Here is a 27,702-nt window from a genome sequence, read left to right on the forward strand (position 1 = left end):
TATAGATGTGATATTTATTGATGTCTTTATACATACAGTGAGTGATACAACAAGTAATGGTGTCTTTTTTATGTATTGATAACAATCTATCTCCATACTTATTGTCTGCTACATACTAGAATGTCTGCCAAGGCTAATAAAATACTTTATTACACTGAATACTAGACAACTAAGTGGAAAATAAATTGTGATCGGTACATCGAGAGTGACAACACAATTGCTTTAACAAAACCTCCAAACAAATATGAGAAACATGATAACACAGTTGTTTTAACAATATGAGAAACAGCTTTTGCGAGAAAAAGTTGCTAAGTTACATACATAAAGGGCAAGACTGACAACTTTTATGATATAAACATAGTAGGAATATCTGACACCTACTATATTTAATAATGCTGATAACAAAAAATAAAATAAAATCGGACCAAGGCTAAACCGATATATAAAGTATTTTATACATATTAAAATGCTTTATTAAGGAAACCATACCAATTTCTCACTATCACTAAAGCATACAAATGCATTATGTTTATACCGCATTATCCGATTGTCGTATTTGTCAATTTCACTTCCCATCAAATGTGAATTCAACATACTCAAATATGTATTGCTTCATGTAACTCAAAATTACTGTAATGGTTGATGTGATTATACAAAGCATAGAAATCCTCGTCCACTCAGACACCTTGCTGTTTGTAAACAAACAATGTATTCTTATTAGTAAACACTTTTGACATCTCATTAAAATGGATATCATAAAGGTTGGAGACATATCAAATTATTGAACTTGTTACGATATTACATTGAAACTCATGTAAAATCTATATACAAACAACTGGGTATACATATATGTTAATCTTGTTATTACGTTCCCAAAGAAAAATATTCAAAATTTGTGCATATGGAGGTTGAACAAGTGCTTTAATATTGCGTATATTTTTTCAATAATCTTTCCAAATACAAAAACGTATTCATATTTTCTTCTTCAGCTTGCAGTGTGGACATATATATATATAATTATATATGTATCATAAATAAGGTGAATAATTATGCTTTTCAATATGAAAATTACATGAATCCCATTTGCTTTATTTTTTAGATACTACAACTTAACATCCTGTCTTAAATCCATGTAGCTGATTTTGCACCAGATCTCTGAGTAAGAAGGAATTGTTATAAATGTAGAATTACATAATTAACGTTCATCAAAATATAGTAACAACAAAAACAGAGAGAAAAAAGACCTCAAAACAAAAACAACAAATAATAAAGACTTAATAATTTGTAAAATTTAAATTCCTGCAGATCCCTTCAAGGTTCTGAATCAGCTGTAAGGGCTACATTTCCAAACAGTAAATAATTAAAGTAGTAAGGTTACAGTGAAGAGGTGGGAAGTTCTGATCATTACCAACAAGCTAGTGATTGCTGCTAACGGATGTATCAGCTGTTAAGTGCCAAATGAAATATTAATATAAACCAAAAATCAGCCAGAATTATTTCAAGCCAGATGCCATATAGGTGTTCCAACATATAATATATTTAGAACATGTTTAGTTTTCTTAATCACCAGATCAGAAAAGCAACATGTTTATAGGTAGTAGAATCTAAAAAAGTCCCTTTCTTTTCTTCAACAACTTGATTTGTACAGGAAGGAATAAGTTACATTCACCCAAGACTGGAAATATAGTACAATTTCCTAGTATAAGATTTCCTGATCTCGATACTGGGCTGAGAAAGTCAGATGAAGACCAAATAAAACTGAAACCTCTGCCCACAGCATCAGATCATTCCCTGCAAAATGAAAAAAATTCCACCATAATCAATTTCCTACCAACTAAAGCTCTGGTTAATGGTTGTTCAGTGAGCATTACAAATCCAAATAGTCTAGGAAATTACTGAAATTTCTTACCTGCCATCGATGTTTTAGTTTTTGTCAAATAACAAGACATTGTCAGGATATGTGGTGAGAAACCCTCTTCTCCATGTAAAAAAGCACTGTATTAAGCATGTATTAAGCATCAACAAAATTGACAGGACAGCTACAACTACAGTATTAATATATAATAAACAAATTCAATGGATATGTTTCACATACATATAATTATGTACATGTATATAAATGTGTGCATTGACCATTTACTGAACATTGATTTTTAGATAAAAATCTGAATTTCTAGGCCTTCAACAAGTTTGTTAATATGAAGTAAAAATGACTTGGAAGCTTCATGAAAAATGTAGCAGATACTGAGAAAGCAATTCAAATAAAACATTTTAAATCTTCATTGTTAAATCTATTTGCAGTCCACCTGTTAACATGTTAATGATAAATGTTGTTCTTGAATTGGACACTAGGTCAAATCATGTCTCACAATGAAATGAAATTAGAACAGAAAATGATGAAGACTATTATTTTTGTATATCAAAGCCTTCCCTATGATAAGATATTGTGAAAAAAGCATTAGACAAAATTATGGTACTTAAGTTTGTATACAAAAACATAATTCTTCCTCACCTAACATAATGTTTTCATAGTAAAACATAATTCTTCCTCACCTAACATAATGTTTTCATAGCCTAACAACTATAAAGCAGTGTAATTTTATCTTTGGTCGAGTACTACATGTACCTTTAGTTCTACTAAAAGCTGAGATACAAATTTACACCATGACTATAATTCCCCGCCTAGCCATGAAAGACTCTGTCTTAGGCTAAACATAGCACTAACAAAGATTTACCAAACCAAATTCCTCTTAAGATGTTCAACATTCAGAATGTAGCTACAGACATTCATATAGTAACAGTATTTAACATTATATGATATCATAGTATAATCCCACAACTGTTATATCTTCTCAGACTGTGGCTGAAAAATCTCATAAGACTTAGATGGTACAGACTGAGACTATACTATCCAACAAAACTTGGATTTACTCAGAATGAGTCTGTAAAATCTCATAAGACTTAGGTGACTCAGACTGTGGCTGTAAAATCTCACAAGACTTAGATGGTACAGACTGAGACTATACTATCCAACAAAACTTGGATTTACTCAGACTGTGGCTGTAAAATCTCACAAGACTTAGATGGTACAGACTGAGACTATACTATCCAACAAAACTTGGATTTACTCAGAATGAGTCTGTAAAATCTCATAAGACTTAGGTGACTCAGACTGTGGCTGTAAAATCTCACAAGACTTAGATGGTACAGACTGAGACTATACTATCCAACAAAACTTGGATTTACTCAGACTGTGGCTGTAAAATCTCACAAGACTTAGATGGTACAGACTGAGACTATACTATCCAACAAAACTTGGATTTACTCAGACTATGGCTGTAAAATCTCATAAGACTTAGGTGACTCAGACTGTGGCTGTAAAATCTCACAAGACTTAGATGGTACAGACTGAGACTATACTATCCAACAAAACTTGGATTTACTCAGACTGTGGCTGTAAAATCTCACAAGACTTAGATGGTACAGACTGAGACTATACTATCCAACAAAACTTGGATTTACTCAGAATGAGTCTGTAAAATCTCATAAGACTTAGATGACTCATATTGAGACTGTAAAATCCAACAAGATTTAGACAACTCTAGGCTGAGGCTGAAAAATCCAACAAGACTTAAATTTATTCAGAATGAGTCTGTAAAATCTCATAAGACTTAGGTGACTCAGACTGAGGCTGTAAACTCCCACAAAACATACTTTTACTCATACTGAGGATGCAAAATCCAACAAGATTTAAATGACTCAGAATAGGGCTGTAAAATGTATCTAGTGAAACACATTCAGACTGGCTCAAGAAGATAGCTGGAAATAACCTGTATTTAAATGTAAGATGCTCCAAATGTTTCCTGTGAAGCATAGGTGATATAAAGGAAGCCATCGCTATCTTTCTCTTTGTTATACACTTCGCAAATTGGGGTTGTGTTGCTGACCATCGTCCGATCATTCACCATTAGGAAGAAAGCCTGTGAGGGATGCAGCTGGAGTCTCCTTCTACAAGTTCAAAAATCAATCAGTTAGTAAGAAAAGAAGTAAGTATATAATGACCAAGAACTCTAATGAAGCTAAACAGTCACCACATGGGTAAACTTATATTCAACAACAAAAGTTAGACAGTCATTAATGAGACTTAATGGTCATAACATGGGTAAACTTATATTTAACAACAAAAGTTAGACAGTCACTGATGTAAACTTATATTCAACAACAAAAGTTAGACAGTCATTAATGAGACTTAATGGTCATAACATGGGTAAACTTATATTTAACAACAAAAGTTAGACAGTCACTGATGTAAACTTATATTCAACAACAAAAATTAGACAGTCATTAATGAGACTTAATGGTCATAACATGGGTAAACTTATATTTAACAACAAAAGTTAGACAGTCAGTGATGTAAACTTATATCTAACAACAAAAGTTAGACAGTCAGTGATGTAAACTTATATTTAACAACAAAAGTTAGACAGTCAGTGATGTAAACTTATATTTAACAACAAAAGTTAGACAGTCAGTGATGTAAACTTATACTTAACAACAAAAGTTAGACAGTCACTGATGTAAACTTATATTCAACAACAAAAGTTAGACAGTCATTGATGAGACTTAATGGTCATAACATGGGTAAACATTTATTTAACAAAAATTAGACAGTCACTGATGTAAACTTATATTTAACAACAAAAGTTAGACAGTCACTGATGTAAACTTATATTTAACAACAAAAATTAGACAGTCATTAATGAGACTTAATGGTCATAACATGGGTAAACTTATATTTAACAACAAAAGTTAGACAGTCACTGATGTAAACTTATATTTAACAACAAAAATTAGACAGTCATTAATGAGACTTAATGGTCATAACATGGGTAAACTTATATTTAACAACAAAAGTTAGACAGTCAGTGATGTAAACTTATATTTAACAACAAAAGTTAGACAGTCACTGATGTCAACTTGTAGTTAACAACAAAAGTTAGACAGTCATTGATGTAAACTTGTATTTAACAAGAGGACCAAGGGGCCTTAACGGTCACCTGAGGAATATATGTCAATAATCTGGGGATTTTAAAATGTTGCAAAAATGTAACAAACACTTGTGCAGGACCAAGTGTAAAACATCTGTACCAAGTTTGAACATGACCCACCCAATGGTTCTTGAGAGGAAGTCCATAATGTCTTAGCCAAACAGAGGCCAGGGTGGCCATCTTGGATTTTGAATCGCCCCAAAAAGTTAAAACACTTGCCAGGACCTTCTGTAGAACATTCATATCAAGTTTCCCTTTTTCCCCCCTCCTGGGGCCCCTATTGGGGCCACGCTCTTTTTCTTCGCAAACTTGAAGGGACTTCCCATGGGGATGCTTTGTGCCAAGTTTTGTCAAAATCCATCCACTGGTTCTTGAGAAGTAGTCATTTAATGAAGGTTTTTACAAATGGCCCCTTTTACACCCCTTATGGGCCCCAAAGGGGACATTATCACTTTTTTCAACATAATTTCATTTGTCCTTCACTAAGGGATGCTGTCTACCAAATTTGGTTGAAATTGGTCAAAGTTGAAATTTTGACCCTTTTGAGCGCCCGCTAGTGGGGCTGTTTTTGACCCGATTTTTTGTTCATTTGCAAACTTTGTAGACCTTGCCATAAGGACCCTAAATATCAAATATGAATTTAATCTGACGGTTGATTCATGAGAAGAAGATTTTTAAAGATTTACCTAGTTTTACCCCCTTTTTCCCCCTATTGGGGCCATGCCTTTTTTCTTTGCAAACTTGATGCGGCTTCCCATGTGGATGCTTTGTGCCAAGTTTGGTCAAAATCCATTCAGTGGTTCTTGAGAAGAAGTTGAATATGTGAAAAGTTAACGACGCACGGCGACAGACAAATCATGATGGCAATAGGTCACCATGAGCCTTCGGCTCAGGCGACCTAACAACAAAAGTTAGACAGTCACTGATGTAAACTTATATTTAACAACAAAAGTTAGACAGTCACTGATGTAAACTTATATTTAACAACAAAAGTTAGACAGTCACTGATGTAAACTTATATTTAACAACAAAAGTTAGACAGTCACTGATGTAAACTTGTATTTAACAACAAAAGTTAGACAGTCATTGATGAGACTTAATGGTCATAACATGGGTAAACTTATATTTAACAACGAATGTTAGACAGTCACTAATGTAAACTTATATTTAACAACAAAAGTTAAGACAGTCACTGATGTAAACTTGTATTCAACAACAAAAGTTTAACAATCACTGATGTAAACTTATATTTAACGACGAAAGTTAGACAGATACTAATGTGTCTTTATTGTCATTACATGGGTAAACTTACACTTAACAAAAACTTATACTTACCAAAAATAATTTTGAAGTTGTAGAGTCACTGATGCGAAAAATATATATATTGGAAATAAATGACATCTTGTCTTTGCTCGTATTTGAAAAAAAATACCTCCCAGAGAATGTGACAATAATTTATATAATAGTGTACAGAATACTGGTTAATGATCAATATGTACCTGATAATCTTGACAAGTTCAGCCATGTTGACATTATCTGGCACAAGAAACTTGGTTTTGTCTAGAAGTGGTAGGCTGTTTTCCCTCTCATACCTCTCAATGATCACCTGTCCAATAAAGACGGTCAAATTTAAATAACTCTGTGTATGTTACATATATCTACCTGTAGGCATTATAGAGGTAAAATAATCTCTGATGGTAACATAGGGCAGATAATCTCATTACAGAGGTAAGATAATGTCTGATGAAGGATTACAGAGGTAAGATAATCTCTGATGAGGGGTTACAGAGGTAAGATAATCACAGATGAGGGGTTACAGAGGTAAGATAATCACAGATGAGGGGTTACAGAGGTAAGATAATCACAGATGAGGGGTTACAGAGGTAAGATAATCACAGATGAGGTGTTACAGAGGTAAGATAATCTCTGATGAGGGATTACAGAGGTAAGATAATCTCTGATGAGGGGTTACAAAGGTAAGATAATCTCTGATGAGGGATTACAGAGGTAAGATAATCTCTGATGAGGGATCACCTTCTAGCTTTCAAAATTTAGGACCTAACTAATCCTTAAAGGACAAAACAGCTTGTATGATACAGTTTAATTTATTGTTAGGCTCTACTGTATCGAACTTTAAAGTTGTATTTAAAGGTGCTAGTCATGCTGTGTCTTTCTTACAATAATCAAATCCAAAATTTCCCAACTTTTTAAAAATCACAAATGAATTGTGGTCAGAAGACCAACTTTTCAGTACAGTATTAAATGCCTTACCGGTATCTTATCATCATGTTGTGTCCTGATAGAGTCAACATCATTCTGGCGTTGCCCTACATTGAAAAATAAAACCATATCATCAGTAGTTCATCAACTTATAACCATGGTGTTTGACAACTTGTACTATCAATGTCAGAAAAAATAATGCAATAGACACTACTGTACCTGTACACAGATTATTATCTATTTAGACAGTGAAGAGAAATAGCCACAACAATTAACTTAGCAACATTATTAACTTGCCAGTTTGCATTAAGAGGAATGCTTAAAGATTAATTTGTTCAGGTTTCATTTATCAGAATTTTAAGCCAGAAGAGTTTTACTTTCTTTCAAAATTATGTCTTCTTCATAGCACTTCAAGACATTTTCCACAACATTAGTGTTAATAAACTAATGTTTTTTTTTATTCAAATAAAAGTACAAGCTTAAAAAGTATAATTTGGGTTTTTCTATTATGAGACTTTGATTTTCTAATTTGAAATTGAAAATACAAAATAAAAAGTGAGTCCCGAAAACCATTTCCACAATTCTGATGAATCCCATTACTAAGAGATATAGTGGGTTCTGAAAATTTTGAGCGAGTCCCATAAGAAAATCCTGAGTCCAAGACACAAATATCTGATTCCAAAAATCACTGCTTAAATGCTTAAATTTATTTGTAGTAAAAACAATTTTTCGTCATTTGAAAATTTATAAATGCCATTGCTTGGACATGCAGTCTATTTATTATAGCCATAGACAAGCCACAAAGTCATGACCAGATATACATTTAAAAAGCTTTGTACTTTTCAGGTATGAAAGCACAAAGAGTATTCTTTATTTCGATGCCTCTGCTAGAATTCAAATCTGGGACCTCTGGCTTATTAGCTAATGCCCAAATGATCAATCTCGAGAGGAGTTCTCTCTAGCAGAGCAGTATATTGTGGCTAGTATTTAACAGTTTCATAGTCCTCCAGGAAATAACTCAACCTCGAGTTTCCTAGTGTTATAGTGATGTATGTGGAAGAATGCTAAGTATTATTTCTGAGTCCCTGCACAGGTACCAATGTAGCCCGGCAGAGTTCTGTGGATTACATGCCAATGCCAAAAGCTCTTTTTTTTAATACCAAAATTGCAAGGATATACCACAACTAGGGACCAATGGAAATCTATATGAAATCTGAAGAAAGATCTTTCAAGAATTTTCCTAGAAATGTATAGCCAGTCTTTTATTTCTACTAATCAGCCTCAAAATAAAAAGGGCACAATTAACAATTTAACTTTACCAAAAGGAACAATTATGTGAAATTTGATGAAAGATCCATCATTTACTTCTCTGTCAATCATTTTATTTCCCCTTAAGCAGACAACGAATGACCAAAGCGAACCTTATATACCAAAGTTGAGAAAGATTTATTTGCATCTGCTTCACAACAAATTCTGATAAGAATCTGTCCTTGTCAAAATACAAGATAGTCGCCTTTTGACAATTTTGTCCTGATTAATCCCAAAATCAAAGGGGCACAACTAGGGACTTTGGAGAACCTTACAGATCCATCCAGTACATTTCCAGAAAAAACAGTATCAAATTACTGTCAAAATCCAAGATGTCCACCTGTTGGCCATCTTTTTTACTTAATTATACCTCGACAACTATGAGTTAACAAAGTTCAAATGTATAAAACAATCGTTCTAAAGGTAGTCTATACATGCTATTATAAAATAGTTTACATGTTATTTTAAAACGGATTATCATACATCATGTTTGTTGCAGAACTTCTTATTCATGTCATCTATATATAGGCCTTACGTTTCGATCATGTCGATGAAACATTATTTTATTGCATGTTTTTGTCTGGTGTCAAGTACCGAATGAACATATTCATTTACTGCAGTTTTAGCGCTCGAGACACGATCATGTGACCCAATCGTGAGACACAGAAAAAAAAGTTTTGTGAGATCAGCACTGAGACAACTGCGTTTTATCCTACCAGAAGAAAATATATCGACACAAAACATATCACGCATAGAACGACTCTTTGAAAATCGTAAGTCATTAGTAAGAAAGGTTTATCAGTAATCTTTACCAAACGTCCTTCTCTCTTTAAATGGTTTCATTTTCTCCATGTTTTCTAGTCTTCTGTTTGTTATGGTGCAAGTTAAAGATGACAACTTCCGGGGAAATTTTGTGATGGTAGATTACTGTTTGTTAGCGCACATGTGGAATGACAAATTAACCACACATTTTGAATGAAACTTATACGATATGAACTTCCATGATATTAACCTTTATCTGATATGAAAAATCAATACTTTTGTTGTTTTTTAATGAAATTAATTTATTTATCGAAAGAAAACACTAAATTGTGAAACAGAATGAAACGTTTCTACCTGTTTGTCCAATTCATAGAACAGCCTATAGGTTCTTCGGATGTCCTTAGAACTTTTTATAAAATACTCGATTCGCATTCCGAAGTGCCGATTATGAACTCTACTTTCGTTTCGTTCTCAATCATATGACTGAATGTCTATGTATATATTTCCCCACAATTATGCAGATTCTTTAAATAAACAAAATATTACAACCTAAGAGTAAACTTATAATATTTCCTCAGTGTAGATTAAAAGGTTCTACATTACATTCAGTTTGCATTAACCAAACCGGAAGTTCGTTCGGTGAATTTTCCTCGAACACACTACATAAAGTATTTTAACACATATACCTGCAGAGACTGACATCTGACCAAAAGAAATACTTACAGTTGTTAAAACCAGAATTACATTTTCAATACATTGAGGAAGATATAACAAGGTAGGAATAAAAGATTTTCAGTTCGGATATGGTGATTCATCTAGCATTTTTAGCTATTTTTGGAAATGATAATTGTATGTATGATATTGAAAAGTTAGTTGTGTTAATATCTATAAATAGAAAGAAGACACCATTCACTGTTGTCAGTGTTTGTTGTTCGACTGTTTCAATTCATTAACTACCAACTACATACTCTACGTAATATACTTCTCTGCTCTACATGTACTTTGAGCAGTCCAGTACAAGAGCTCACAGTCTTTGGATTTACCCATTTCATCAAGTAAACAAGTGGTGAAGGAAACATTTATTGTACAAGAATATCGCACATTTTCTTTGATGTAAGGAGAAATATTTAGACATCTTTATTTCATCAATCATTTACACCTGAAATAATGCTAGACTCATTATCTAATTGCATTTTACAGATAGATGTGCAAATGTCAGTGATGTTTCTCTTGGTGTAACGGTGTCATTATTTAAAGACAAATATTATTATTGTTTATATAATTATTACATGTATTAGAGTATTTTTTAATCTAATGGAGTGAACGCTTACATAGCTGTGTATGTATTTTTTTATTTAGCACTCATGAAACCTGTTTGTCTAGGTTCATAGGTCAGATCTATTTTTATATGACAAACTGACCATAGGTCCGTGCGTTCCCGCCAACCTCACTCTCGTATAAGACACTAAATAGGACAGACATGCTTTAGTGGTTTTCCTAGAAGATTTCAATTTCTCATATCCAGTTGCTAGATATTTGTCCTTCATTTACGAGAGTCACTCCTATGCCATCTTCGTTTGTGAAGAGATAATTTGCAGTCCTGGCTTTCCTGAACAACACCTATTTTAAACTTCTTTTCAAGTTCTAACAGTTGGCTTCAGTAGCAAGATATTCTTGACCAAGTGTTGTTATTTCTTTGGTTAGTTTTTTTTTATGGTTACCATCTTGAAAACAAGAATTTTACACTTCTCCAATTCACACTTATGCCATTGTGATGAAATTAAGATAATTGGGGAAGTGATGTTAGGGGAAAAACAGTTAAGTGTTTTTTGTTTTTTTTTTTTGTTTTTTGTTTTGTTTTTGGCTTCCACCAAATTTCAACATGGCAGCTACAGAGGCCATTTTGTGATATGAGTGTGCAATTATTGTTTTCCTGAATAACACTTATTGTATTTATTTTTTATCAAGTTTTATCAATGGGATCCAGCAGAAATTTGTCAGAAATGATCCAAAAGTGCTCAGTTATTTTTGCTTATCCAAAAACAATATGGTCGTCATGGACAGCATGTTGAAAAACACATTTCAAACATCTTAAATGCCATTGGTAACATAGAGCTGAAAATTGATTTTGATCATATTAGTACTGAGGGCACCAATGAAGTGTTGTTACTTTGTCTTTTTGACTTGTTAAAACCTTGACATGGTAACCATTAAAGTGGGATTCAGCTGAAATCTGTCTGAAATGGTCCTGACCAAGTGTTGTTATTTCAGTTTAGTTTGAAATCCAATATGGTCACCATGTAGGCTGCCTTTTGAAAAAAAAACCTATTTTAAACTTCATCTTAGGTTCCACCATTGCCATTGAACTAAAAATTAGTAGGGATATTAAGGAAATGTAAAGACAGCCAACAAAGTGTTATCAAGTTTAGGCCTTGTGATTCTAAAATATATACATTTACAATACCTACAGTGACCTCTATCTTGTAAAACTCATTTAATGCACTGCAGGTGATGTTTAGGATGAAATTTTGGGAATAGAAATTTAAACCAATTATTATTTTTTTTCTGTGCTGTGCTGTTGTTCCAACTACTTCACTGTATTAGTGTTGTCATTCCCACTAGTACACTGAATTAGTGCTGTCGTTCCCACTACTACGCTGTATTAGTGCTGTTTTTCCCACTACTACACTGTATTAGTGCTGTTGTATCATTATAAGTCATTATAGTTTTGATATGATTGGTAAGGCCTGTAGGCGTCTTCTTAGCTACAGTACCATATGTTTAATTAATTTCTTATATTTCATGATCTTCTTTTTACTAAGAAGTGGATACCTGATGGCAACCAAAAGATCCAAGACAATAATTCAGGACAAACATCCTAATGGAGCAGAGATTGTGAAAGAAGATTTAAAACTGCCCAAGTGCTTCTCATCTAGACTTGCTTTTATGTTGTATAATGTTTTTTCTAAAGAAGTAAGTATGACCATTTTGCTATAACATTGTACATATGTCTTTAAGAAACCTATGGTCATGAAGTTTTTGACACAAACTTGCTTAAATCAAAGATTTTGTCTGAATAGTTTTCATACTTTCAGCAGCAGTGAATGAAACAACAGTTACTGAAATGCTATGAAGAAGAGATTTAATTGATGTTAATAGATGTTAAAAGTAGTGATGAACATGGTGTTGTCAGAACAATTACTGGTAATTTTATTACAGAAATCAATTTTTATATATCAGTAAAACATTATGTATACCTGTAAAAAATAACTGATTTCAAGTGTGAATGAAGAATTTTGTCTTGTTTCTTTAAAGGAATGTGAGGCCTTTATCAAGCACACAAAGAAGATAGGATATGATGAAGCTCTTGTTAATGTTGGGTATGGCAGGTAGGTCATACATTTAACAATAAAGAGATCTAACTGCAGAAAACCTGCCTTCTATAGTACTATCTATAATCAGAGGATATAACAAAGCTATGAAGGTTACTACTAAGCTGTGGTTGTACTCAATACAGATCATTCTAGTGTTATAAGATCGATTGAGATATCAGTTGCTGTTACCTGCATGTCATGTTAAACTTGAACAAGTTTAATAGTTCAAGTGATACACATTACTAGACTTTCTTCTGAAAGAAAAGATACTTGAATTCCAGGACTACTGCACCTCAATTCCTGTATATCATTCTTGACAAGTATTTCAACCAGTTTGGATTTTCCACAGTCACCCTTTGTTTCAACAATTTACACCCTAACCATTATTGATGAGTCCTAGAAGGCGAAACAGCTGTATAATGAAGTCTAATTCATTGTTTGGCTATATATTTTATTCTACATTGTTATTGAAAGATGCAGTTCACTTGTGTAATTTGTACAATCTTTCAGTGATAGTGCAGACATGACCAAAATCTATTAAGGCTTTGAAAATGCTTTAATCACAGTTACATAATGGGATTTGGACTTAAACCTTTTGTTCCCTTCCACCATTCATGTTTCACAAATGTACTTGTACATAAGTAAAAATCAGTTTTTGAAAATTGAAAATTTTTGCAATTTTAAGCAAAATTGATGCACTTTTCCCGTGAATCCAACCTCTTGAGAATAACAAGCTTTACAGTAACCCAGACCTGTACTAGCTTGACAATAACAAGCTTTACAATAACCCAGACCTATACTAACTTGACAGTAACAATCTTTACATTAACCCAGACCTGTACTTTTCTTTAACCAGTAAACTATGGACAATTCTTTTTTAATATATATGGAGTTTTAGTATTGTTACAACAGATATATGTGACAAATAATTGTATGTCATTACATTAGAGTTCAAATTTGGGAATATAATTCAAAATTCTTATACACATATCCAGCAAAAAAGTTATCAAAATAAAAAAAAGTCGAACTGATGTTACACTAACATATATTTTCCAAAACCTTTCTATGGCAGACAAGAGAAGATGACAGATGTACGTAATAATAAACGTTGTATATGGGACACATTTGATGAATCCGGAAGGATATTTGACCGCATCAAGGCCTATATTCCACCAGTGTGGAATCATCGCAAAGTCTTGGGACTGAATGAAAGGTAATTGAGCTTTAAATATCTCATTTTATGTAAGAGAGATGGTAAAATAGGTTGGATTTTGAATAAAGGAAAAAATGTAAACTTGTCATAATTAAGGCGATGGAGAAACAAGTTAAGGTATTAGTGAAAATGAGGCTGGATGGTACAAAAAGTACAAATTAGCGATTGCATGGTGTCTAAATTTACATTATATGCAATACAGCCAGCTGATTTCAGGACGTCTGCGCTGTCGGGTGACCATTATTTTTTATTTTTTATCAGAGCAGTTAGATGGTTGTATGTTAACATTCTTCATATAAGTCACACCTTTTTACGTACATCAACAAATTTCATTTGGGGTTGAATACAATGATGATTGATGGAGCAGGGGGGGGGGGGGAAAGGAGACCACAAAATATTATTTTAGTATGAAAATATTTATATTGATTATTGTAAGCAAGAATCCCTGCACCAACGATTTGTAATTAACATGTTTTTACTTGAGTAGTGACAAATTGATAATATATATAGGTACATAGTATTTGAGGTAATGCTGAGTCAGTTAGTTGTCAGCCTTTTTGTTCTTTGAAGGATGTCATTAAGGAAGCAGGATGTGGTCATTCACGAATGCCTGGTCATTAGTCTTCCTTATCCTGTTTCAAGAGCTTTAATAACTTAATTTCTTTTGCTCTCAGTTTTAGGATTCAATGACAATTTTGTGAAAATGTCAGACATTTCTTTTGTCTTCAATTTTAGATAAGGATTACGGTTGTGTTAACATGTGATACATATCACCCTCACTAATTCTTAGTTTGGATGACAATTTTATTCACTTGTCCTTATCTTCTTTTCCACTCAATTTCAGTTTTGGATTATGGTTTTGTTAAAATGTCTGACATCCTCTTGGTCTCAACATCAGGTTTTAATAACAGTTTTGTAAATATACCAGACATTTCTTTTGTTTTCAATCTTAAGTTTGGATGACGATCTGTTAAAATGTCGGATATTAAGTTATTCTGAAGATATGCTAATATAGCAGTAATCAGCCACTACAAATTTCCCTTAATTTATGAGCATAATTTTTTATATCAAAGATCAATATTGATGCTGTTGACAGAGAATGTAAGATTAGTTACATATGTTTATTTCAACACTCTTGAAAAGAACTTACATAATAGTATTTTTTTCTTGTTTTATTATAAAAAGAATAAATAAGTATCTCCATGTCCCAAATTTCATTGAAATTGACCACCAGGTTGAATAAGAAAATACTAACGTATACACATTCTTATTCCAAACTCAAAACCAATGGAAAAAGAATGCATGGCTTGTTTGATGAAAAGGAGATTGGAGTTCTGTAAGTTTGAGGAAATAGGGTTTAACTGTTCATGGATCGTCCTGACACAGTACCAAACAACAGTTTATCTGGAACGGTAGGCATCTCCTACTGTACCAATGACACCATCAATTCATATGTTTCTCAGTTCAAATAAGAAAAGTCCTGTTCTCTAATGAGACCCAGGTTGGTTTATAAAAACAAATCATTTGGCAATGAACACATCTAACTTAAATGTATAGATCAATCTCTCAAACTCCATTTTCGTCAGTTTATCTGTTTATCAGCCGTCTTTCATAGAAATCGTAATAATCTATACTAGGCTATAAATATCAGGAAAACACCTGGGGAAGCCAAGATATGAGTGCAAACGAGTAAAAAAGTGCAATGAGAAAATCAAAATTATAATGTTTATCATACTGATTTGAACTGATAAGCTTTCTATAGGAGAGGAAATCACTTGCCTTTAGACTTGGCACACTTTGATATCTTGATTTGTTTTTTGCAAAGTTTTCAGATCTGACACATGTTGGAAAAGAATATCTCTCATTGTAAGATTTTATTCTTTACAAGATTAAGGATCCTGCATTACGAACCAGGACAGTACTTCAAGCCTCACTTTGATGGAGAGTACAGACGCACCAATGGAGAGAGGAGTTACATCACCATTCAAGTCTACCTAAATGAGGTAATTTCTTTGTGTCAATATGTAGGTCGACCTTATTCCTGATTGAGGCCTACATTAACAAGGCGAACACTGATTTGTTGTAATGTATATGCTATACGTTTGTCTATCTACTTTAAGTAGTCCTCACAGTTTGTTGTTTTACCTTAAACTAATTGCAGCACAACTTAAATGTTTTAAAATTTTGGAAAGTAGGAAAAATCACTTATTTAATGTCTTACACTAGCTGGGATGAGGCTTAAACTTAGTTGGAACAATGGTGGATTTTCTGATGAAGACAACCATGTAGTCATTGAAACATCACACCCAGCTCTTCTACTGCTTGTGTTGTAAGAACTGGTATTCTCCTGTATTTCAGGGACATTTTAAAACTTCACTGTAAGAATCAATGAACACATTGTGTTGTAACAGATATGTGGAACTCTCCTAGTAAAGGTGAATGTTTTCCATAGCCAATAATCTTTTTAAACAGTACTCTGATTTTTGTCCCAATTTTTATGTGTTCTTTCAATATTACATATACATTTGGATATGGTTTGCATTGAGGATTTGCCTGGGTTATCATGATAGGCATCACGAGGTGAGGACAGAAATTGTCATGTAACGGTGTTCTGAACCCAGAGATAGAATTTGTTTTGTATAACTGGCCATGTTACGAGTCCAGATTGTAAACGACATGCTTAATTAAATTAAAAATAAACTGTGTATTTCTTACTGCTAATCATTACCCAAGAGTTCTATAAGGACAAAACAGCTTTATGATTCCATACATTTCTACTTGATACTGTGGTAAGTTTGAAATACTACTGATTTTTGTACATTTCTACAACTTTCAGAATTAGTATTAGTCATTTGTGCAAGTCCAAGAGTCTGTCATCGTTTATTGCACTTAGCTATCACTTTAACACTTTTAAAATAACACTTTTCATTATAAGCTAAATACTTGTACATGTAACGGTTGTTGCAGTGTGATAGATCATATACACTATTTTACTTCGCCTTACAGTTGTTACAGTTTAATGGTAATGGATATAATTGTGTGAATTATCTGCATTTCTGTAAGAAGTTCTGTGTATTCACAACAGTGAAATTATACAGCTGAGTTTGTTTATATAATCTTGATTTGTAAAAAGTGATGCTTAATCAATGAATTATACTGTTAAAATTAGTTTTATTTTATCACATATTTTGTTAACATTTACCGAGCTTAGTATTGCTATTTTAGCTTAGCGTTCTTAGCTATCTTTTCAAATCAAGAACATGACAGACTCTCATTTAGAGAACATGAACTTTTCTACTAGTTAGATATAGATTAACATGTGGAATGTTGTCTCTGAAACAAAAATGCTTTTCCTCCTGGTAACACTGTGTTATTGATTTGGATTCAGGATTACTTAGCTGTGTTCTGTCCTTTAGTTTCTATTTTTCTTTTGACTTTCCAGTTTTAAGAGTTTACAGGATCATATTTCTTGGCTTGTATGCCTAGTCCCCATTTATCTTTTGCTTTTGTTAACTTTAGGTCTTTCATGTCACGTACACTCATAGTTGTCAGTCTTTTCGTACTTTGAAGGATGTCATTAAGGAAGCAGGATGTGGTCATTCACGAATGCCTGGTCATTAGTCTTCCTTATCCTGTTTCAATAGTCTTCGTAAACTTAATTTTAAAATTTAGATATGTAGATTGATTTTAACTCAAGCTTATAACATTTGATATTCACATGGATACACAAGTATGGTTTTCCCAGCCTTTTTACTAGATATTTACATGTATCCTGATAAATCAAGTCTTTATAAGAAAGGTTATGTTTAAGCTGTATATTTATTGAGAATTTTTAACTGGGCCATTTAATGTTAATACCTTTATGATTAAAGTAGATTTCCATGTAAGAAAAAGGTGATTAGTGTTAACAAATGAATTGAAAAGTAAATCTACAGTGATTGAATTGTGGTATGTTTATTAACACAACACACATGTTGAGATGGCCTAGTAGTAAATTTTTTTTTTTTTCGGTGATGACATTATGTCACCTTCAGCAGACAAATGACAGGTAAAGAATATATATGATGAAGTAATATAAGAAGTAGGTACAATGGAATGACAATAATATCAAGATAGATAAAAATCAAAATTGAATGTTTTAAAACATTGTTTCAGATACTTTAACTCTTCATGATGTATAATTTCAATATCTTATGGGTGTTAAAAATGTGGAATAATTTGATTCAATTTAAGATTTCCCTTCAACGACATACAGCATCATTTCCGCTTTATATGAACCTAAATGAAACATAAGAATAATATGACAACACATTGAAACATTATACCCTTGTATGTATCTTCAACAGATGTTCCTGATATCATTTTCCCCAATGGGTACATGGAATGAAATTGGGGAAACACCCATAAGGTTCAGTTTGCAAGATAATTGGGTTATAACTCTAATACGTAGCGGGATCTATGTTATATATATAATCTTACAATTGTATTTATGAAGAGGATGATGCTAGCTGAGACATCAAGGGCCTTCAGAGACAGGTTATGCTCCCCTTATGGGACAAAATACCTTTTTCTTGACTATGAAGTTTCATCTTGATACCTCATATAGTTTTAGTGTAATGCTCCAGACGAAGTTTAAGTATGAAAAATAATAAAGGACAATAACTCTTATATTATGAAGAAAAAAAAGTGATGCTTCTTGTGCACCGCACTTCTCCTTGTTGAAATTTATCTACTCATGATGTATTATGTTGATACCTCCTACAGTTTTTGTGTTACGCCCCCGACAAAATTATGACAGACGGACAGACAAAGCGGAGACTACGTGCTCTCACTTCCAGGAGCATAAATACAGTAAGCTAGTATAATCAGCATTATTGTGCAAGCAGCAAAACAGTATTACCAGTTATTTGCAAAACCATTCCTGGATTAATAGACCAGCATCAACTTTTAAAAAGGATAATTAAAGGAGAATACAATACGTTCAGCATGCAATATAGGTAAACCATCACTGTATACAGTGACTTAAACATTTCTGTTAGATTCACATGACCTTCACCTTTTTCATAATGATTTTACGAAATCAAGAAACATTAAAACAAACACGAACGGTTGCGTAATCACTAATATTTGCTTCATCAGGTCTCCGTTTCCTCAGTTTTGTTGACAGCAGTGACAAATACACCCAGGAGCTTGTCCTTCATCGCCTCCAGTGTATCTTTGGCTGTATAACGAACATAATTGTGACAATAATTGCAATACAAGTTATGTAATAAATGCAGTTCATTCCCAATACACATTGCAATACAAGTTATGTATGTGTGAAACTTATTTCATAGATATATGCCCTGCCAGTAGATATCATATCATATGTATTTAAAATAGTCGAAGCAAAGTGTTCCCAGCTGTCAGTTCCGACGTAAAGAGGTGTCCCAGTCTGTCTCAGGATTCAATAATTGAGGATTTTTGTTATTTTGTTTATGGATTATTAGTGAAATGTTAAAATTGCATATTCCCCGTGTTTATAATAAATAACCACCATGTTATTGAATTACAGCTATTTTAATAGGCTGTGCTTCGTTTCTCTTGTCAGTAAATTATCACCTTTTTACTGCACAGTGATTGGAGTTATTCATGTTTAAAGCATTAAACGAAAAGGATTTCAAATGCTTGAAATTAATGTTTGTTGAGCGAAAAATAATAAATGATTGAAATTAAATAGAAAAAAACATGTTTAGTTTACGTCTTTGCTGAGCGGTGAATCCCTTTAAAATTTTGCAGCGAAGTTTGCACCTCATGGTTTATTTCCAGGTAGGCAACACAATACCTAGTTGTCGTTAAGGATACACCTATTTCTATTGTCTAAGATTTTCTCAGTTTATTACAATATGTTTGTGAGGACACCTAGCGGTAGTGCCTAGCATTATTGACCATTTATGAAAAATGTAGTCGAACTTACAATCCCACTTTTCTATTTTATCAGGTTATCACGTTTTGAAGTTTCATTTAATCCATATAAACAACCAGGCTATTGTTGGATAGATAATATCAAAAAAAGAATACAATTGTTTAAAAAAGGCTTAACCTGGGCTTAAGCATAAATAGGGATTGTCAGTCTCCGATAGAAAACAATGAAATATGTCGAAGAAGATGGTGCCGTATGCAGGCCCTGCTTAACTAAAAGTCACTGACGTTTAGATATAGAAATACAAAACTGTCCTAGAGGAGTTGAAGAGAGTGTAAAGTACTCGTTAAAGATGGCTCGTTAATGAGGTACTCTGACTTGCATAATGCTGGTATTTAATTGGACTAAACCACAAACGATGCTGTGCGAAACTCATTGAAAACCAAATTGTACTTAAGGTTATGCTTGATTAAACGCTACGAGGAACATACCTACACACTGAAAATCATTCATCCATCGTCCAGTCCACCTGCAAGTGGCGACTGGATTTCCATTGGCTTTGTAGAGGTCGGGTTGGTCACATGAATAGGTCGCCATTGTCCCATCAGTTGTGTAACCCCATGTCAAAGATGCTCTTGGGATAGTTGGTGGGAAGCAATAATCTAGAAAACGAAAAAGTAGTAATAATAAGGCAAAGCAATTAGACATTTAATACATGATAACATTACTACATCAGTGTTGATGGAGAAGATCTGTTATAAAAGTTTTTTATTAAACTACAAGGTTGTGCTATCAATGATGGTGTAGAACTGTTATATAAGTATATTTTTAGACAACAAGGTTGTACTATAATTGATGGTGTAGATCTGTGATATAAATATATTATCAGACTACCAGGTTGTCCTATCATTAATCGTGACATACACAATATCAATGTATTATAAGTCTCTCAAGCATGATCGTTCATGAATGAGGCATTTATATCCATCAAAAGAGAAGGAAGGAAAAAGCTCATGAAATGTGCCATATTCAGATAATCACTTTATAAACAAGTTTCCAAAAATACCGAAGATATCATACATTTTAGAAAACGATCCGATAAATCAGATGCACTATAGCAGAGACATATGACGTAATATATCTTTTCCAATATAATATTACCTACCAGATCTGTCCACATATGCAACAGCAATTCCGGTAGAACTTGCCAACTTTACAGAATACATCATACACATTTGTGTCGTATTGTTGTATATGTATGAAATACAATCGCATCCATTTTGAACTGAGCACAGAGATGCACATCGTAGTTTAGTTGACACACTGTTCTTTACAAGAAACAATGGTTGTCCGTCGGGGTTTACATTGTAAATTCTTTCAAAATATCTCGATGTCTTTTCGTCAGCTTCTGCTAAAAGAAACTTCAGCATTAAAATACAAAGAAGCATCCTTATGTTTTAACATAGACTAAACTAAATAAGAACTGTGCTATTGATACAATTACCGAAAACGATATACTAAAAATCAGTGGAGAAATGAACGAAAGCAAACATGGATTCTTGAAGATATTTTCTCATCATAATATATTTAGTACAACTTTTTCTTTCTCTTGTGTTGTTGATGCCCATAAAGATAGTATAAATCAATAAAATAGTATGGAACTGATGTTAAACACGTCATTTCAGAATATTATCGGACTAGGAAGGTTGTGGTACACATGTAAGTGATGATAAACATGATCGAATGAAATTAAATGAATTCTTAGAACTCCCTTATTTGTTTCGCAAATGACAAAGTAATCTATAGATATACAATGTACGTGTTTATGTGTTTTACAGGAAACACTTTCGTGTTATTTCAATAATATTTTCGCATCATTTATAGTCAATTTCCGCTCAGATTGTAATTGTTTCCCGCTTGGACGACCACATTATAAAATATTCTGAAAACATAATTTAACGCCCTACTTTTTATCAATATCTGCTCTTGTGACATAAATGATAAATTTCACCAAGTAATTAAGTGATATGGAACGCTGAATATTATTGCTTATTGAATACCTGGTCTTTTTTTTAAAGTCCCATAATGTGTTATTTATAAACAATGCCATTACAGATTGCTTTGTACAACCTCCTTGCATACGTGTAGAGAGTTTAGTGATCATAACTTAGGATGTACCTAATACTTCATGCTTGATCAGATGTCTTTTCTATCCTTCGACTTGGCTCCCGTCGGGAATGCTGCCTGTAAACACATTTTTCATTAGTATTGAATAACATGAGTTTGTCCTTAGTTAAGGCTTCTGATACTTTTATCCTTATCTTCAGACACTAGTATATTTCCTTCATAAAGATAGAACTGGGCTTTCTGGATGAATAGGGAAACAATATCAGCACATTATTTTTTTTCTAGATAAAATGCTTGCTAATCTTAAATATATATAACAATCTTTCAGATGAAAATATCAGTTACATTTCATCTTTGAATTAGCTAGTTGTTCAACCACACCTTTTCCCGAGCTTTGTTAATTTGCCTGGTGGTACCTTGTTCTCATTAGGGAACGTGGCATTAATTACCAAAATTGACTAAAATTTACATGGCAGGTGTCTTCGATAATGCAAAATACGTCTACCTCTTATGGAATTATTTTCATTTTACTTTTTTCGTGAGTCTCCATCTAAATCTTTTTTACCACATATTTCTCTATTTGCATCTTGATTTTTCTGTTGACGTGAAGGCATTTTCTTTGTTTTCGTAGTCATTCAATGTACCATTAGATCACAGCCATGCTCTTAATAGTGATACATTTATTGTTTGTTCCAGAAATGAAATAAACTCAGTATGGATTAATTCTTTTTTTCTACAAAGTAAACTATCATGCCTTATTCCAAACATTTTCTTGTTAGGGAGCGGACTTCTTTTCAAAGAAATTATAGCGTGAAAATCACGTCTAGATTCAGAATTAAATATTTCGAGGACAAATCGTTAGAAGGATTAAATTTACTTTTGATTTTTTCTTCGTTAAGGTTGGTGATGAGATCTGTGTATAGAAAAATGTCATGAATATGATATTTAGCTGTACCCCCTTTCCCATCTTTGATCCATTTTGCGTTCATACGGGATTTGATTTATTTGAAGTTTCATCAACAGAAGCAACAAGTATCTTTGCAATACTTTCAATTATTGTTTTATGTATACAGTATTCGACGTCAATGGCACGAATTCCTAACCCACAGTCCATATCTTCTGAGCGTATTATATTGACACGGGTCGTATCTCCCGAGAACTTAAACATATAGATTTTTTCGTATACTGAAGACCGTATATCTTCGTAACCCTACCATAACCTTTATGACCTGACGAATTTGGAGATCTATGTTAAAAAATGGTTTGGTAAACATTTGCCTGTCCGTTGGAGACACACTTTCGTCTCCAATGGGTACCTCAATAACTATGCCGAAATCGCAAATTCTATGCTTGTGGTGGTAAACAGTACCCGTGACCGTGTCCAACCAGAACATTTCTACAGATATTTCGGAATTCGTCATGTCAGAACTTGGCCAATGATTAGCCAATCTCGTTCATCAAACACTCAATTAAAAGATATTTTCTTGAAGGTATATACAATTAGTATATAAAAAACGTCGTTAATTACAAAAAGATATGTTCAAATTTCCTTGCTTGAAAGTTACAAAGATTGTCACTATAATACATATATGTAGACTGTGTTAAGGACCGATTCGATATTCAAGGTCATGTTTCCATTATAAATCTTTTTATTATGGGTGTTCGAGAGTTTCTGATTAATTTTGACTGTAGGGTTGGTCACATGATCTAATTTGGAAACCTTCAATTCCATCGCTTGAATTGAATGCAGTTATTCTCCATGCTGTTATACACCCCGTTCAAATTCTCATTTGACAAAATGACATTACTTATATTGACATGGACTGGCCTAGACCAAGGCGTCGTCAGAGGGAGAAAATTTTTTTGATGCTTTTCAGGATTATCCATGTACATGCCTGTCTTTCCTTCGGTCGTATTTTTGCCCTTTTTCATCGAACATGAGTATGAATTTGACTTGCCATTGATTCGATTTTCAATTTTTACAGCCACAGAGCTATTCTGATTGGTAGACCATCAGTCATCTTACCTAAGTAGACATTCATGTAGCCAGGGAAATGCATTTTCATCAATGCCTATACCGTTACAGCAGATATGGGATATAAAAACGTTTTGTATATGGGTATGTTTGATTTATGTTCGTGGTAGCTTTATATTTTGATAACCGTTATTAAATCATTGTAGGGCTTCAAAGGAGGCGAGACCACGTTTATGGATGGACCTGACGAGGACCTGTGTCCAGTTGTTCCTAAATTAGGTAGGTAATGATACCAAAGTACAAGGAGTTTTTATCACATACATATCCTGTTATCTGTATAATTACGACCCTTATAAAGTCACAAGTGAAATAACTTCTAGCGGAAATGCGTTTGACTGAAGGTTCCCGTGTTTACTTTTCGTCATAGCAACATGGTATCTTATGACGTCACCAATGGAAGAGATATAGGGATATAAGCTTCTGCTCTTGACAGCTATATTGACCAAAATAAGTTGATATTACTCCGATGTCGTATTACTCCGATGTCGTGAACATAACCAAGTCGTCTTCATTATCAGATATATTCATATTTTGTTGTTCCGACCATATAACGTTAATTTAAAACGTACTTTGAAAGTTATCTTATTTGCCATATTTACGATGTTATTAAAATTATATGTATAAGAGGACGCTTATTATGGTAAACAATAAGTATATTAACTGGAAACTGATTTTTGAAGATTGTATAAGACAATGATGGATTATAGAATTTTGGGATGAAGCATCACAGGGAAATATCTATCACTTTGCAATGCGTAACCAATCGTAAAACGCTTTAAAATTATTTTCATTATTTCTACCGTTAACAGGTTCTGTATTGGTGTTTCAACATAACATTTTACACGAAGGATCCACTCTGATAGCCGGAGAGAAATACACTATACGAACGGATGTCATGTATTCTGGAGCACAGCTTGATCAAGAGGAAGAAAGTGCTCTTATAGAGGCACACAAGTCACTGCTGAGCAAGCCTAACAGTGAAGATAATCCCATTAAAGGCAATGATATCCAGTCATGTGTTAATGAGATGGAGAATCTTGATTTATAGTCAATTTGCTTTATGCCTCACTTTTTGACATTGGATTTCACAGACGTGAGGTAGGGACCAAACTGGATCTGTATAGAATGAATGTTGGTTTGGCAATACAAAGCAATATTACAACAAATGTTGAGATACAAATATCTTTTCATTAACGGATTGGAATGTCCTGGCAACAATTACTCATGAAACTTTCCAATGGTATGTGCAATATTTTGCCAATACGATCATTAAACAATAAGGTCGAATTTGGACCCACATGTCTACTGAAGGCTTTTTTAAAGGCTGTTTTCTTTCTTCAAAATATCCTATTTTTATATTAAAAAGCAAATGGTATTTAAAAATGTTATTATGTTTATCAAATATTTATTTCGATGAAGAATATTTTTCTTGTTGGATGGTATCTATATTTTTTCAAAATATCAAAAGACAAAATAACACGAACCATTTACAGTCATTGTGTTTATTTTAAAATAAGTATTGATATGAATAAATAGTCTGTTACAGGTTCTATGAAACGCTGAAAGTTTGAAATGATTCCAACATAAACATTAACCTTATCTATCTTGCAACAATAATAGAACAAGTTCTATAAAATTTTATTAACCCCTTTTATTGACCGGCTTTTATACACGCTAGACTTCCAACAATACTGCTAGTTTGATCAGAAGTCACGTTATATATATATTTGCTTATATATCGACAACGGTTTTGCATGTAGTAAGTTGGAACCACTTCACTTGACTCCTGTCAGAGTTACCGTAATTGATTAATGTTGCTATTCCGAGTTATCCACAATTTAGATCATCCTATATTAATAGGAAGCTATTATCCACTATTGTTAATTAGCTTAAAAACGTAGATGCTTGACTTAACTGCCTTGGACAAGATCATCGTTGACTGAAATACATTTTGATATATATCAAAGATTGTACTAAAGAGACACAAGTGAATGACACTTTTTGTTACAAATCTAGAGTTAGACATAGCAGAGCCAAAAACGAATTTAACCCGTCATATCATGAAGCTTTTTTTGTTCTTTTAAGAAGCCGAGATATCCAAAATGATCGAAAGAAAAGTCAAAAGTTAGACGGGATGGGGAGGTATACCAGCCCGAATATTCAATAAATGTTGTATTTTCTAAATATCAGATAAATATAGAACGACGTTAAGTACATATGTATATTTTGAACCGTTTCACTATTCGAATGAATCAATCATCTGTCATCCATTCATTGCTTATTAGAAATCCTATATGAATTCTTTACTACATAATAGACCCTTATGTTTCTTTGTGTTGTCCTTACTCAATAATCTCTGAGAATCTGTGATATTTTGTTATTGTTACATGAATTACGTATGTTTTTAATATAGCAATAGATGCTTGTACATTTACGTTTAACTTTTCCTCAAAAGTATTCATATGATATAATCATCAATGTCATCTTAAAGATAATAAAAATTGTTTTATAGTTATATTTGATTTGTGAATATGTCCAAATATTAAAACATGGTTTGGTTTATATTGTCAGATTTTTATGCGAAAATGATAATGTTCCTTTGTTTGGAGGTAGAAATTGAATGAAGAATACACTAAAGCAGATACAAATTTAAAAAAAGACGTGAGGTTAGCATGTGCCGAATGGACAGGCGATTGTTCAAAAAGGATAAACGCCTTTGAAATAAGACTTTATAAATTCATTTGCGTACTATTGCCCTAGTTTTATTGAACAAAACTTCAAATTATGACTTTGTTGAAATATTGTTTTTTTTAACGTTTTTTAATGTCCGACATTACTTCACTGTACATATTTTTCCGGTCAGTCATTTGCCTGCCGAAGGCTACATAATGTCGTTACAATACCAGCTATATTACAATGATATATCAATATGTAATGAGCCAGTATTGTGTCAAACCAAGGACAATACCACACAGTAGATTTGTCGTTAACCCATTCCTATCGCTCTAATTGTTTTACACCAATCATTGCTGTCTTTAATGGTCTCAATGTATACGACTTAAACATGATTAACTTTATTCTAAAGACTTGCTTTATCAAGGTACATGTAAATATCCAGTTAAAAGGTTGTGGAACCGTACTGGTACTCATACAACCAGAAAATACCAATATATGAACACAAATGTCAAAATGAATCGACAATGTGACTGCAAGCATAAGCGAAATTAAGAGCTAATGTTTATTAAACGAAACATGAATGGGGACTCTTGAAAAAAAAGAAAAGTAAAATAAAAGACAGAACTCTCATGAAGAAAATGACTATATCAGCAAAACCGTAACCCCTAGACAAAATCAATAACATGAGTGTTCCCACAAGGAAAGGAGTTTGCAGTCTTATGCATCAGGGACAAAATTCTACAGGTAAACCAGATCAATAAGAAAGTGACGCGTAAACAATCTTGCTTCCGGTCTTGTACGCGCATGCTGCAACATTCTCTTTTGCGTTAAATCATAGGACCAGGAGATGTCGGAGAATCCTACGAAATTTCATGGCTTTTGCATTATTTCTGAATGGCTTTTGACAGGCCTTTGGTGTAAGGGATGGCCCCTGCTTTCTCATTTTGTTCTTTTCTTGGTCATTACTTTTCTCTCCCAAAACTCTCTTTTAACTTGCTTGATTTTTCTAGGCGGTATGGATGTGGTATTGGTCTATG

General features: G+C 33.1%; 2 protein-coding genes across 7 annotated transcripts; one reads left to right on the forward strand and one right to left on the reverse strand.

The window, feature by feature from the left end:
* On the reverse strand, nucleotides 1–9,485 carry LOC132548459 (microtubule-associated proteins 1A/1B light chain 3A-like). Of its 2 annotated transcripts, XM_060212330.1 has the most exons (5): nucleotides 9,389–9,485; nucleotides 7,320–7,375; nucleotides 6,548–6,654; nucleotides 3,831–4,008; nucleotides 1–1,791 (listed from the first exon to the last, which is right to left on the reverse strand). In XM_060212330.1, the coding sequence occupies exons 1-4, from the start codon at nucleotides 9,426–9,428 to the stop codon at nucleotides 3,837–3,839; spliced, it is 375 nt and encodes a 124-aa protein (XP_060068313.1). In that variant the 5' UTR covers nucleotides 9,429–9,485; the 3' UTR covers nucleotides 1–1,791; nucleotides 3,831–3,836. The 2 variants fall into 2 exon arrangements, with proteins under 2 accessions (XP_060068313.1, XP_060068312.1); XM_060212329.1 differs by having other exon boundaries at nucleotides 1–4,008.
* On the forward strand, nucleotides 9,266–26,504 carry LOC132548457 (uncharacterized). Of its 5 annotated transcripts, none has more exons than XM_060212327.1 (7): nucleotides 9,266–9,349; nucleotides 12,164–12,311; nucleotides 12,654–12,727; nucleotides 13,785–13,925; nucleotides 15,814–15,928; nucleotides 24,136–24,208; nucleotides 24,799–26,504. In XM_060212327.1, exons 2-7 carry the CDS (start codon nucleotides 12,174–12,176, stop codon nucleotides 25,035–25,037), a joined length of 780 nt encoding a protein of 259 aa, XP_060068310.1. In that variant the 5' UTR covers nucleotides 9,266–9,349; nucleotides 12,164–12,173; the 3' UTR covers nucleotides 25,038–26,504. The 5 variants fall into 5 exon arrangements, with proteins under 5 accessions (XP_060068310.1, XP_060068308.1, XP_060068307.1 ...); XM_060212325.1 differs by having other exon boundaries at nucleotides 9,284–9,349; nucleotides 12,161–12,311; XM_060212324.1 differs by lacking the exon at nucleotides 9,266–9,349 and adding an exon at nucleotides 10,034–10,113 and having other exon boundaries at nucleotides 12,161–12,311.
* The last annotated feature ends 1,198 nt before the right edge of the window (nucleotides 26,505–27,702 follow it).

The sequence above is a fragment of the Ylistrum balloti genome, unplaced genomic scaffold (genome assembly GCF_031769215.1).
Source record: "Ylistrum balloti isolate Yb309-2 unplaced genomic scaffold, AGI_CSIRO_Ybal_v1 Utg370010, whole genome shotgun sequence".
Taxonomy (NCBI): Eukaryota; Metazoa; Mollusca; class Bivalvia; order Pectinida; family Pectinidae; genus Ylistrum; species Ylistrum balloti.